This window comes from Crinia signifera, chromosome 2, assembly GCF_055691185.1.
Source record: "Crinia signifera chromosome 2, ASM5569118v1, whole genome shotgun sequence".
Classification (NCBI taxonomy): Eukaryota; Metazoa; Chordata; class Amphibia; order Anura; family Myobatrachidae; genus Crinia; species Crinia signifera.
Window position 1 is genome coordinate 25059407 of NC_139218.1, and position 14482 is coordinate 25073888.

General features: G+C 46.3%; 1 protein-coding gene across 1 annotated transcript in view; it reads left to right on the forward strand.

Annotated features, from left to right (window-relative positions):
* IFNAR1 (interferon alpha and beta receptor subunit 1) overlaps positions 1-14482 on the forward strand; it is a 69193-nt gene that overhangs the window by 33876 nt on the left and 20835 nt on the right. Inside the window, exons 2-6 of the mRNA XM_083171801.1 lie at positions 205-325; positions 3506-3678; positions 4655-4794; positions 6371-6521; positions 11842-11950. Of these exons, the coding sequence (XP_083027927.1) occupies positions 205-325; positions 3506-3678; positions 4655-4794; positions 6371-6521; positions 11842-11950 (694 nt within the window). The remainder of the gene's footprint in view (positions 1-204; positions 326-3505; positions 3679-4654; positions 4795-6370; positions 6522-11841; positions 11951-14482) is intronic.

The window sequence follows — 14482 nt, forward strand, 5'->3', positions numbered from 1 at the left end:
GGTTAAACACTACAAGACTGTAGACGTAACAGATGCTTGTGCCTGGACACCTTACTTGTACCTGCTCTTCGCTTTTGCCTGTGCCGCAGCTGTGTGAATCCCCTCACTGTGCTTCTTATATGTCTGGCTGACATGTGCTTGTGTTACCTGTATTTCTTTTGGCGGCCTCTCCTACAACACAGACCTTCTCTCATCACTTTGCAGATCTGGAACCCCCAAGTAACGTTCAGATCAGACATTATGAGGATGGCCTATTAGCATCATGGGACTGGGATAATATAAGTACTGACAGCGCGGACGTGACCTATACGGCCTTCTATCAGAAGTATGTTCCGCTCCATTGTTATACTACAGTACAAGAACGTATTCATGCTCACATATGTAAGCAGCATCAGAACAACACACGTCATAGGATAGAGCCAGAGTCCCACATAGAAAATTCAATTATTTTAAGCAGAATGTTAAATACAGTTTTAACCGTGCATCCAATCATTATATGATCCCAGCTGCTCTTGTGTAAATCTCTATATCCTATTCAAGATCTCTCTGGAGGTCAAACAAAAATGGCTGCCTGGCCGGGTCTTATTCTGAGCCGGACTCCAAGGGCAGAGCAAATGCATCAAAGTGTCTACACGTGGTATGGCACATTCTTCATTTACTTTTTGCGGCACATTTTCGGGATGTGTCCGGCGCTGAATCACTCTCAGAGAGACAACTCTCCCCGTGCCCTGTAAAAGCAGAGGGAGGGAGGAAGAGGAGGATGACACAGTACAGGCAAATCCTCTGACCTCTACATCATATGCCATGCGACTGTGGTTGCCATGGTAAGCCAGAGTTAGAAATCATTAACGCTGATTATAAAAGACACAGTACACTTAAAAAAAAAATTATATCCCGTATTTAATCCTGAAACTTTACTAAACCCTTTTTGTTCCTTTTCATATTCTCTCCTTGTATTTTTCTGCCATGTCTTAATGTAATCAGGTGTAGCTGTCCTCTTTCACTGCCCCTGAATATAACTGATCTTGTTTATATAGCACATAGTATGCAGAGAGTGGACTCTGGAGAGTGGAAAGGTAAAACCTGTTCACTCCTTGTAATTAGTTTAAGTTGCAGGAGGGCCAATGCAAAACAGTGTAATAGTCATGTTAGAGTGGAACCCTTATGTATCATCTCCTTTTAAAGAGATCTCAATACACTGACTTAGAAACCTAGAACATTAAATTTGATATATATATATATATCTCCTTTGTAGAGCAAGGCACATTAATGCATTCCTGGTATGAGCGGCAAAGAAAAGAGTGATAAAGTACAAAACAATTAGGATGACATTTACTAAGGTGGGAGTTGTATTTCACATGGGATGTTGCTGTGGGCAACAAGTCCGAATCAACTTTTTATTTATCACCTTCTAGAAGATATTTATTTTTATTATTATTTATTTATTACCAGTATCTTATATAGCGCACACATATTCCGCAGCATTTTACAGAGATTTGAACATTCACATCAGTCCCTGCCCCAGTGGAGCTTACAATCTATATTCCCTACCACATGTACACGCACACACAGACATTCTAGGGTTCATTTTTTTGTTGGAAGCCAATTAACCTACCTGTGTATATATATTTTTTTGATTGTGGGAGGAAACTAGAGCACCCGGTGGAAACCCACGCAAGAACGGGGAGAATATACAAACTCCGCACAGTTAGGGCCATGGTGGGGATAGAACCCATGATCTCAGCGCTGTGAGGCAGTAATGCTGACCATTACACCATACATGCTGCCCCAGAAGATAAAGTATCCCATAGCAACATCCCATTTGAAATACAACTCTCACCTTAGTAATTTTTCCCCTTAGTTTCAGCTATAGGGGACCTTAAAAGTAAAGAAACACGAATACCGCTTTCAGACAGCGGTGGCTGAAAAACCCGGCAAATTACCCGGCTTTTGAAGCACCGGGTTATTTGGGAGCGCGCTGTCTGACCCCCCCTCCCTTCACACAGGAGAGGAGATCTCTGGGTCTAAAATTTAGACTCTGATATTTGCTCTTTAACAAAGAGTTTTTCACCTGTGTGAAAGGGTCGATCCGGATCTTAAACTCCGGTCTCCGACCCTGGTCTTTTGCAGGGTCGGAGACCCGGACTTTAAGATCCTGATCGACCCTTTTACACAGAAAAATGACCCGTGTATTTAATGAAATTCCTGGGTGGAACTGCTTCACCTAGGAATTTTATTTTCAGTGTGAAAGGGGTATTAACCTAAAATTCAGTTTGCCCTATACAAAAGAGCAGCAACATTGATAAATACTTTATATGAACCAACTGGTGGTATTAACAATATTATATGCTAAGGGTTTGCAACCGTTTCAGAACCGGATAATTAAGTTCACTGTTATGGGGCCTAAGCCCGTAGAGATTTTGCTGAGCGATGCTATATAGCTCAGCACACAGCGCTGCACAGCAATGTGTCAGCGCTGTGTGTGCTGAGCGATCTGTCAGTGCCAGTGTTCTCCGGTGAGAACACTGGACCTGACCGGCAATCTAACTAGATTTATCCATAATGCTGGATATTAATCGCTGGGCGATAGCAACGTGCGGGGTCACGCATCTCTGTGCTATGGCCCCAGCACACGGAACGATGTAGGGGTATTTTCTAAGCGATTAAATCAGAACACTAAGAAAATGCCCTGAAATCGGCCGTGCTTAGGCACCATTCTTGGGAAAGCAATGTTATGAAGCGCCTGTTGCTTGACAGATTTATCGATTTATCTAGGTACAGAAGTGAAATATGGGGGTTTATTAAATTAGCCGGGGGGGTTACTGCAGGGTTTTCATTCTCAGTTGATCACCCTGAGCTATACAGTTTTATGTTACAGTTAGTCGTAGCTTACAGGCCCACCTTGTGGTTGGGCCGGTCAAGACAGAACGTGTTCCACCTATAAATACAAGTGACGAAACGCAGTTGGGCCCCGTTCCAGAGCACTTTAACCCATAACAAATATCAGTATTCTTCTTCATAACAGATTGCAAATTGAAAGAACACTCGGCAGTTAATCAAACACATTTAAACACATTACAGATACACACAGGTTGAGTATCCCTTATCCGAAATGCTCGGGACCACGAGCATTTTGGATAAGGGATGTTGATGGTTTTTGGATTTATTTATTTTTAACATACTTTCATGGTCCCACAACGTCCCCCGGAGTCCACGGTGGCCTTCTGGAACTTCTTCACCGGCGCAATGCACTCCTGGGACCACTGAAGAAGACCCTGAAGGCCGCCTTTGGACATCGGGGAACTTGGTAGGTGCAAGGGTGGGGGGACAAAAAAATCTAAAATATTCTAAATAAACCACGATTTTTGGAACATTTCGGATAGGAAAACTCTGGATGCGGGAGATTCTACCTGTATAATGGATTACAGAATTCTGTCTTGCACCTGTACAAAGACCAAATAAAAACACAGTCTGTATGTTTTATCCTCCACGTTTTATATTTAAGGTCTGAGACAACACCCCGCATAGTCCATTGGTGCAATCACACTGAAGCCAGCTTTTGTAGTTTGCCCCTTGAACTACTGGATTACAGTCAGAATTACACTCTTCATGTTCGAGGTGAAGCACCGCAAGGGCACAGCCCATACAACACTATAGACTTCGATCCAAACAGCGTTGGTAAGCAAGTAGCAATGCAATGTTATTGACCATGGTCTACCCAATGGGGGTTGTCCGATTGATTATCGACCTATCTTCCGAAGCCTTCTGTAGGGACAAGTGTATCCACGGTCTGGCTTTTAGCCTTTAAAGTGGGTGCGTTCAATATGAGGCCTCCACCTGTTGTGGAACTACACATCCCATGCGTGCCCTGCCACCGTTTGGGTTTTAAGGCATGCTCAAACTCTAATGGCTTGCTGGAATGTGTAGTTCTACAGTAAACGGTAGATCCGTGGTGGTGTTTTGAGGGCATTTTCGAAACGATCTTACTAGATCACTTAGAAAATGCCCCTGCCTGGCTCTGTTGTGTGTAGGGGCCGCAGCGATAGCGATGCACAGCCTCACGCGTCGTTATCGCCCGGTGATTATATTCAGCACGCTGGATAAATCTATAATCGGGGTCAGGGTCAGTTTTGACACTGGAGAACGCCAGCCCTGACTGATCGCTCAGCAAACAGCGCTGACACATTGCTGTGTTCTGAGCGACCTTGCTGAAGCTTTCTGAGTGATCTAACATCAGCATCTTCCCATGTGTAGGCCCCATAAGTCTGAGGCATGCCCATAAACAAGATGGCCGTTCCCCTGCACATGTGTCGATGCCTGCTTGGGGTGCCCGGCTGATGTCACATGACGTAAATCTAGACGGTCTTTTATCTACGGAAGCATCATGTGTGGATTTGCACGCGGGGGGGGGGGGGGGGGGGCATGCGTTTGGTCGGCGGCGTTTACCTGTTCGCTAGCCCCTTAATGACTGTGGGCAGTCTGCTATACAGGGTCCAACAGATAATAGACCTCCGAATGGTTTGGGTTCAGCAATGGCGCCCCCTCCCCATCGGCCTCTCGTCATACAGTTTGTACATAAGCCAACATCTTATTACCAATAACCTGATAGCACTGTGTATGTGTTTTTTTTCTTTTGTCTTGGCCATTTAACCAGAGATGGAGCCTGCTCCTGTTCTCGATGTGGATTCTACCTACGGGATTGTCATAGTTAATATTTCGGTTCCGTACACACTACACGACGATGTGTCAGTGTGGTATGTCATAGTTCTCCAGAGCAATGGTTCTGACTTGGAGGTAAGTGGCATGAAAGTCCTCCGTACCAGCCACTGTAAAACGTAGGCTGTGGAGGGCGAATATTGAATGATTTGTGCCCCGCACGCTCCCGCTCAAATGGATGTTTATGTTAAACATACATTTGCATTCCAGGATGTTCGCACGGGGGCGGGTATTCGCTCACCTGGCGGGCGGTGTTAGAGGGCTATGGGCCTGATTCAAGTTGAATTGCTAAGCAGTGTCAATTTGTTGCTTAGCAAGTTGAATCAGGCCCATATTCCATTTATACTGCACCAGTCTGTCTGTGGTTAATTGAGCCTTGGGGTAAATCTAAGAAGCAGTGGGTTCGCCTGTTGCCTGGATTGGGTACTCGCTGACCAGATGACTTGCACTGCTGGGTGCCATCTGGTGGTGATTATGGATACAACACTTGTATTCTCCCCCATCTCATGACGTTCTGTGAAACCGTTATAGGCGCAATAATCATGCCTCCATTATGAATTACCCAGACCGTCCTAATCAAATTGCTGTAGCGTAATGCTGTTAATGAAAGTAATGCTATCTATCTATGGGATGCCAACACCATGCCAGCGATATAAAGGGTTGGGGGGTTAATGTTGTTCTGTAAGGGTGGATGGTTAGGTTTGGTCTGCGGGGAGTGAGGGTTAGGCACTAATGGGGGAGGGATAGGGTTAGGCTGCGACGGGGGGAGAGTTAGGCATGCAGGGAGCGGGGGGAGAGTCCTTTACTTATACATCCCAATTTTAGGATTTTCATTATCTGGATGTCTCTGTTCCCGGGCTAAATATTCCCATTCTACATGGCGTTCCAGTGTTAACCTGTGTGTTTGGCTTAGGGATATGGTCATTGGGTCGACATACATTGGGTCGACACCTAAAATAGGCCGACAGGTTTGGAAAATCGACACGCGCATTAGGGCGACAATTGGAAGGTTGACAGTCAAAAAGGTCAACATGAGTCTTACACAATTTTTTTGGGGGGGTGCCGACATGCAGTATTTCATATCCTACCATCCACTACGGCGTGGTGCGAGAATAAAACAGTGTGGCGAGCGGATACGGTACACTTATACAGTGTCTATGTCGACATTTGGGATGAAGAAACCTGAACATCTCATGTCGACCTTCCCATTATGGACCTAATGCTTGTGTCAACCTTCCTACCCTGTGGATCTTAGCCATGTCGACCTATTTCATGTGTCCACCTCCAGTGGTCGACATAATAAGAGTCGACCCAATGGCCCATACCCACGGCTGAAGAGTATTCTGTACAGAAGTATTTTAGGTATTAATGACGGGGATGTGTCAGTGGTTATAGGGCAGACACTAATTCACCACTGTAGAAATGTATCGGTGCAGGGGTCACAGGGTCTCCGTGTCTGCTATTAGAACCCCCCCCCCCTACCCACCACCACCCCTCCCCCCTTAGAAATGACTGCATGAATATTATACAGGCCAGTGGGAGCTTCTGCTTTCGTTATAAGCCGCTCGTTAGGGCTGCGCAGTACAGGTACAGGTTATGTGGTCTGTAATCTCGGGCATCATACAACAGTCATTATTTTCCTCTTGTGTTTTAGACATTTCCCACCAAGTTTCCTCAATATATGATACCATATAATAGGTTTTCCCCCGGAGTGACCTATTGCGTCCGAGCTCAGTTAGATCATCGCAGCATTCAAATGCACAGTCCCTTTAGTCCGGCACGCTGTTTCAGATATCCGCATGAAGGTAAGTTCTTTCTGTATACTGATACATACAGTAGAAAACCGAGCATATACTGTACTGCTGGGGTCTGCAAACCTGTCCTCAAGATCTACCAACAGTCCATGTGTGTCAGGAAACCTGTGGCTCTATAATAGGAATGAATGCAGCAGGTTTGAAAATGTGACAGTTAGTAATGACTGCAGCTGTGCCCCAGCTAGGTGGTCTTGGAAATGTGACAGTTAGTAATGACTACAGCTGTGCACAGCTAAATGATCTGGGGAATGTGACAGTTAGTAGTAACTACAGCTGTGCACAGCTAGGTGGTTTGGGGAATGTGACAGTTAGTAAAGACTACAGCTGTGCACAGCTAGGTGGTCTTGGGAATGTGACAGTTAGTAATGACTGCAGCTGTGCCCCAGGTAGGTGGTCTTGGAAATGTGACAGTTAGTAATGACTGCACCTGTGCACCAGCTAGGTGGACTGGAAAACGAGGACCATTGGTAGGTCTCAAGGACTGGTTTGGTCACCCCTGATTTACTGTGTTTAACCGTATTCCCCAGGGAAGGAAATATATACAGTAAAACTCTTTAGCACATGGTTTTAAATATAATTTAGGTAACTACATATATATATAAAAGTTAATCCAGGAAACCTAAAACACTCATTTTATTATAGCTTGCAGCATTCATTAAGAGAAGTAGTCTCCAACTTGGAGTTCATTTTGCAGTCTTCAGGCGGCACAGGAGATGTCCCATCTCTTTACGACAATTGCTCGCTCCTCAGGGGCGGTCCAAAGCTGCAGCTGCATAGTTGGATCAAGAACTCTTGTTCCTGTTGTCATCACATGAGGGCGTGGAGCCTTGTGATTGGTGCACATCTTTTGTCTGAATAAAAGCTTTTGTATATTATTATCTTTTGCCTTCTGTGTTAGATTAAGGTCATATTTACAAAACATACGATCAGCTTAGTATTGAGTGAAAAGCATAACCTTTATTCTAAGTGACGATTCTGTTAAAGGATCTCAAATATGAGTGGATCCAATAGAAGTATTTTAATCTCTATCGCACATCCCTCTTCTGGTTGTCCTAAATATAAGCCTTTGGTTAGCTAGGATAACAATCTGGGCATACGGTTAAGTCATTGGTTCCCAAACGGTGTTTTTCGAGGCTCTTGCAGGGGAGCATCGGCTGGTGGTCCAGGAACAAAATCAAATGCTTTATGGTCAGAGTTATAGGCAATACCAGTGCCGATCATAAAACATGTGGGCAATCTCCTGTCCACCAGCCTGCGGCACAATCATTACATCGACAGTGGGGAAGGTTGACAATCAAAAGGTCTGTTTATTGTCGGGACCTACGGAGCTACAAGCGGCTCTAGAAGTAACAGTCACCATTGCTATACACGCAGAGCAGCAGAGCAGGAATGTTTTACAAAGATAACTTTTATATCCACTGCACAGAAAATAGATTGGGGTGGTGGGAGTCAGATTAGGGAACGGCCGTTAATAACAGAATTGCAATGTTTAATGTGGGATATGGTGCAGAGAGATAGGTTTGCATTCTGTAAATGTTTCTTAGATGCATGTAAAAGGACTTGGATACAGAATGACTGTGGAGAAAGAACAGTAGATACGTAGGAAGCCGTCGACAGCTTCTGGTGACCTGTGTTGGCAAGATGGGGAGGTAGATCATTTGTTGACAGTGAGAATGTCAACACTGTAATGTAGATCAGAGAGTGCTGGTCACACCCCCACAATGATGCAGATGGGAAGGAGGGGCTCCGCTTTCCTGGCTGGCTCCACCCCCTTCTCAGCAACAGAGCACAAAGACTCATTTTTACCAGGAGTCCAACCCTGTTCCTTAGACTTAACCTTTACCCTAAGTGAACATTATAAACGTGTTCACATTCTGATGAATACCCTCAGAAGCGCATACTGGGCCTAATTCAGAATTCTGTTGGACCTGCAGAACAAAGGGGGTTATTCAGCATTGGTCGCTAATTTGAGACTTTGTAAATCGAATGAGTGTTGAACGATTGCGCCTGTGTCCAGTTCGCATTGCACATGCCCGAGGGGAATTAGCGACTGAAAATGCAAATGCTTCGCAATCCACTCGCAGTTTGAGTGAGCGGAAGCTGGCGTTTGGAGATGGAAATCAGATGTTTTCTTGGTTTGTCTGAAGAAACACAGGCGTGCCCAGGAGTTTTCTGGTCTGTGGGTCTGTGATGTCATCGCTGACCTCATACAGCCCATCTCAGTCGCAGATTAGTGTAAGCCTCAGACATCTGCACAGATGCAAAGTACTCTATTCAAATGCATGGAAAAAAGTGATGTAGGGGCTGCTGCGAGCCGGCATGTGTTACCCAGTGGGTCGCGCAGCTAGCCGATGGTGTCTCAGTTGATCCGATGCTGCAAGCAGGATGTGTCCACATATACCAGGTGCCTGGTATTTTAGCAGATTCAGGGCCTCTGGATTGGGAGGAACAGCCAAAAGCAGGGTCCTAGCAAATTTGATGCCCTAGGCTACATTTTTGTTGGTGTCCCCTAGCAGATAAATTCCACCAGCAAGCTGAGTGCTATTATACTGCCATCTGCTATATACACATATAGATATATGTGTGTGTGTGTGTGTGTGTGTGTGTGAGAGCGAGATCAACAGCAGTCAACAGAATGCACAGACAGGATTATCACCAGCCAGGGGAGGAGCTAACTGCTTCCGGAGGCAGACATTCGTGTGGGCAGTTGAGCCCTCTACTGGTGTCGTGTGGTCAGGGGTGTCTTTAGAGAGGAGGAGGCCGTGTGCAGCCTCCTTGGCCAGGCCCCTTCCTCTCTGCCTGGAGCGGCGCCAGGAGCAGTAGGGTCTGAGCGCTCTAGTGCTCAGAGTCCACTGCGTATGGGTAGATCGCCGGAAAAATGGCCACCGTGCCATTTTTTTTCTGCCTATTTCTGCAACGCTCCTGCTGCGGGACTCCGGAGGGTTAGTATTTACAAAATGGGCACAGTTGGAGTGGTGTGGGCCCCCCCTGGGACTCAAGGGCCCATGTACCATGTACACTTCACCCATTATAGATCCGCCACTGCGTGATGTGCAGCTTAGTGCGGATGGGGGTGGAGCTTAGCACAGACAGGGCAGGGCTTAGAGCGGCTGTTGGGCTGAGCTCAGCTTTGGGAGGTAAAGCTAGTAACAGTCTGCGGCCAGTGCTGCCCCCAAACCTTTGCCGGCCCTAGGTTACGGTTGGAATGCCCCTAGGCAATTGCCTAGATTGCCTGTTTCTAGGGCTGGTTCTGCCCAAACTGGCCATCGATAGTGTAATACTATGCAAAGGATGACATCCATGTTTTTACATATTGATGGTAATCCATTTTCTTTGACTGTTTGGCCTGTGAGCCAATGAAAATATGGGGGGCGGGGGCTTCTTCAGTGTCATGGGCGGAGCTATGTTCTGTGTCCCAGCCCCCCCGGGGGGGGGGGGGGGAGACAAAACTATTTGTTTAAGCTTGACATCGATGGTGGGGAAACCATCTTGTCAATGGCTATCCCTTTTAATAAAGCTGCATCATGCCTCTCATTTCTATCAATTCTCTATTGCATCCTAAACCATGATAGAATCTGATTATTTCAGCCGATTCCGTATCTGAAATAAGTACATGAAAATAATTCTTCTGTAATAGAACCAATTGTAAATCGGGTACTTATATGTTAGTTGGGCGCCCACTAAGCTATTTATTTAGTTGGCTATTCTGCGTAAGGAAATCGCATGGCATGTGCACTTTTAGTGTCATACCATGCGTGCGATGCAATATTACTAATTAATGTTGTTATTTACAGGTGTATATTTTCCCGCTATTATCGCATCGCATTGTTCAGCACACATTTTATGACACTAAAACCTGTAATGGGATGCGATATTACTAAATAATGTATTCCCTCCTATTGTAGGTACCCCCCCATTATCCATATGACCCCATAGTAACCCAGCCAGTATCCACACCACCCCATAGCGTTGCAAGCGCAGCGTTGGTCCACTATCCACCCCAACCCAAGGCGAGCAGCGGCGGAACACGTCCTCCCGACCTTTTCATACCCCCACTATCCACGTCGGAGTGGATTTGATTTTATATAGTGTGGTGAGCGCAGCCCGAAGCGCGGCTATCACAATAATCTCAGAAAAACAATAATAACATAATTAATATCACTTTTTGTTTCGCCACTTTGCGGCCGCCCGCATACGCTCTGGGTATGTTCTGGGTATGTACCCCAGAATCAGGGTCGACAAAGTTATATTTATGATTGACCCTAGTATGCTCGTAGCCGGCCGCTACCAAATCCTCTGTTTTATAGGCACGCCAGCAGTCACTATAAATGACACTTCCAGGAGCAACATGCGATGTTATGGCAGCCATCAGAGTTGTGGCGTCTCTGCGGTCCACGGCTTTCATGAAGCAGGCCCCCGTCTCTTGGCAAATGCTACCAAAGACCCACTGCTGTGGCAAAATCCTCCCCACGGTGTACTTGCGTTTTGTGAAGAGGGTCTCGTCTACCTCCACAACAAGTCCCGGTGCTCCGATCTGTTGCTGGGGCGGGGAAAGCAGGTCATACGTGCACGCCTCCCTCATAAGTGCGTTGTACTGCACCGTGGTAGCTAGGCAGATCCCAAGCTCTCTTTCACAGTACGCCACACTGCTCAGTTCATGCGCCCATGAATAAATTAAGCGTAACAACTTCACAAAGGGGAGACGGCGACCTGGGTACCACAGCCCAGCATGTACGCACTGTCACCTTTCGATGACAGGCCTTTATATGGCACCTCCAGTTACCTTCTTTTACTGAAAGCCTCATGGGGTGGCCATTCACGCATGTTTGCGTCTGTGGCAGCAAATTATGACGCTGTAAAAATGTCAGCGCCTCCTCCTCTGTTGTCGGGAGAGTAAATGGTGACATCTCCTGATGTCGTGCCATGCTGCTGTCACCACTGAAATCAGAAACACTGGGAGCACTGTGGGCAGCATCCATCACTGGTCCTGTTTTACCTCCGAGTGAGGGATCAGGAGCACTTGCGCACATTCTGACTGACTACACTATATACTTAGCTTAAGTTTATTCACAAAACATAGTTACGCTACTTGAAATGCATACATCAGTAATATATGCATTAATATATGCGTATAAAGTACTAAGATCGAACCGCATGGCACGGCACTAAAACAGGACATGCGATGCGATTTTTCTTCCGCAAGCATACGTATGTAAATCGGGCACCCAACTAACCTATAAGTACCGTAAATCGTTCTGTGAATTACCGATAGGGATTTGTTGTATAACAAGTCTGTCTTCTTGTTTTACAGGTCTGCCAAAGAATCTCAGGGTGGAGGCCATCAACCGCAGATACCTGTTAAAGTGGGACTGGGATGACGCGCAGTATCCAAACGTGACCTTTACAGTGGAACAATACAGGTCGAGTATCCCGTATCCGAGTATCCGTTATCCGAATTATTCCGAAATACGGACATTCCAGAAAGTGAAAAAAAAAATTTTTTTTGCTAAAAACTCACTGGGGACATTTGTAACAGCATCACTGGGGACATGATATGTAACTGGCACTATATATGTGCAAGACAATGATTGCTTGGCATTCAAATTCAATATCTGAGATAGTACACACATTTTGTTTCACGTTTTGAAACCTTGTTTTTTGAACAATTAAAATATATTTGTGTGTATTTTATGTGGTAATAAAATATATTTGTGTGTATATTATGTGTTTATACAGCATACATGCAAGATACTTCAAAATACATCATTGAAATATAAAAATATTCCGAAATACGGAATAATCCGTTATCCAAAATTCTCCTGGTCCCGAGCATTTTGGATACGGGATACTCAATCTGTAGTACGTTCTCACACCTGGACATTTATTCAAACGGGGTTAAAGTACCTTGCTATTATTCTTCAGCTTACATATAGGTCCAGATGTATATAGTTATTTTTTTATGGTAACAGCAGCACAAAGTATTTAAGGAGACAAAAGTCATGCCGTTGTGCCATGTAGTGAGTATGGAATGGAGGTAGTAAGAGAAAAGTCCCCCAGCAGCACAGAGTGTATCAGGAGATGCGGGAGACATTTGTGAAGATGAGGCTGCATGTGACCGGGGCAGTGATATGATGTGAGGAGGGGAATGTAGTGCAGAAGTAGGCCACTCACTGAGAGTTACATAGGGGAAGGAGCAGGGTCACCAGCAGCACAGAGTATATCAGGAGATGGGTGATGTGTTAGTGAGGACAAGGCTGTATGTGACAGGGACAGTGACCTGATGGGAAAAGGGGAGTGGAGACAGGCGTAGGCCACACACTGAGCGGGAAATTCACTAAGATGGGAGTTGTATTTCACATGGGAAGTTGCTGTTCACTGAGAGTTATATAAGGGAAGGAGCAGGGTCCCAAGCAGCACAGAGTATATCAGGAGATTGGTGATGTGTTAGTGAGGACAGGGCTGCATCTGACAAGGGCAGTGACATGATGTGAGGAGGGGATGGAAGGCAAAAGTTGTCCACACACTGAGTTATATAGGGGAAGGAGTAGGATCCTCAGCAGTGCAGAGTGTATCAGGAGATGAGTGATGTGTGAGTGAGGACAGGGCAGAATGTGACAGGGACAGTGACATGATGGGAGGAGGGGAATGGTGGCAGCAGGAAGCCACCGAATGAGGAGTTATAGTGGGACGAGCAGGGTCCCCAGCAGCACAGAGTATATCAGGAGATGAGTGTTATATCAGTGAAGACAGGGCAGAATGTGACAGGGGCAGTGACATGATGTGAGGAGGGGAATGGTGTTGAAAGTTGTCAACTCACTGAGTTATATAGTGGGAGGAGCAGGGTCCCCAGCCAGAGACGTAGGGAGGGCGGAGCCACCGGAGCTCATGCTCTGGGCGCCGATTGGTCGGATGGCGCCGTCGGCCCGCCCCCCCTCCGCAAACATCATCCCCTGCACAAGAAAGATCATCTGTACAGGCAGCGTGCGCCGGCGGCTGCCCTGCCCGGCGCCTGCCCCCTGCCCGGGCCGTGACGCTTGGGCGGCTGACTCACTCCAATGTAAATTGGTGCTGGTGCTGCTCGGACCGGCTTCCGGGCAGCGCAGCAGCACTCAGATTCCTCCCAGAGTCGCCTGCCTCTCACTCCCTCCTCCGTCATCAGCCACAGCCATCCCAAGCGCTGGTGAGGAGAGTTTCTGCTGCTGCCCGTGCCGCCCTGCTATCATTATTCAAGCTGGATTTCTTTTTTTACAGCTAATTAATGATGTAATAAGCATAATAGTAAACTTGGGGTTTGGAGTATTCGTGGGTCCGAGGGGGGGGGGGGGGGGGGGAGTGAATCTCTCTGGCATCTGCTGCTGCCCTGCTGTGCTGTAAATATATTTATTTATTTACAGCTGTCAGCATGTTATATAGCGCAGCAGATTCCGTTACAGTGTCTTATATAGTGCAGCAGATTCCGTTACAGCGTCTCATATAGCGCAGCATATTCCGTTACAGTGTCTTATATAGCGCAGCAGATTCCGTTACAGTGTCTTATATAGCGCAGCAGATTCCGTTACAGTGTCTTATATAGCGCAGCAGATTCCGTTACAGCGTCTTATATAGCGCAGCAGATTCCGTTACAGTGTCTTATATAGCGCAGCAGATTCCGTTACAGTGTCTTATATAGCGCAGCAGATTCCGTTACAGCGTCTTATATAGCGCAGCAGATTCCGTTACAGCGTCTTATATAGCGCAGCAGATTCCGTTACAGTGTCTTATATAGCGCAGCAGATTCCGTTACGGCACCTTATATAGCATAGCAGATTCCGTTACAGTGTCTTATATAGCGCAGCAGATTCCGTTACAGCGTCTTATATAGCGCAGCAGATTCCGTTACAGCGTCTTATATAGCGCAGCAGATTCCGTTACAGCGTCTTATATAGCGCAGCAGATTCCGTTACAGCGTCTTA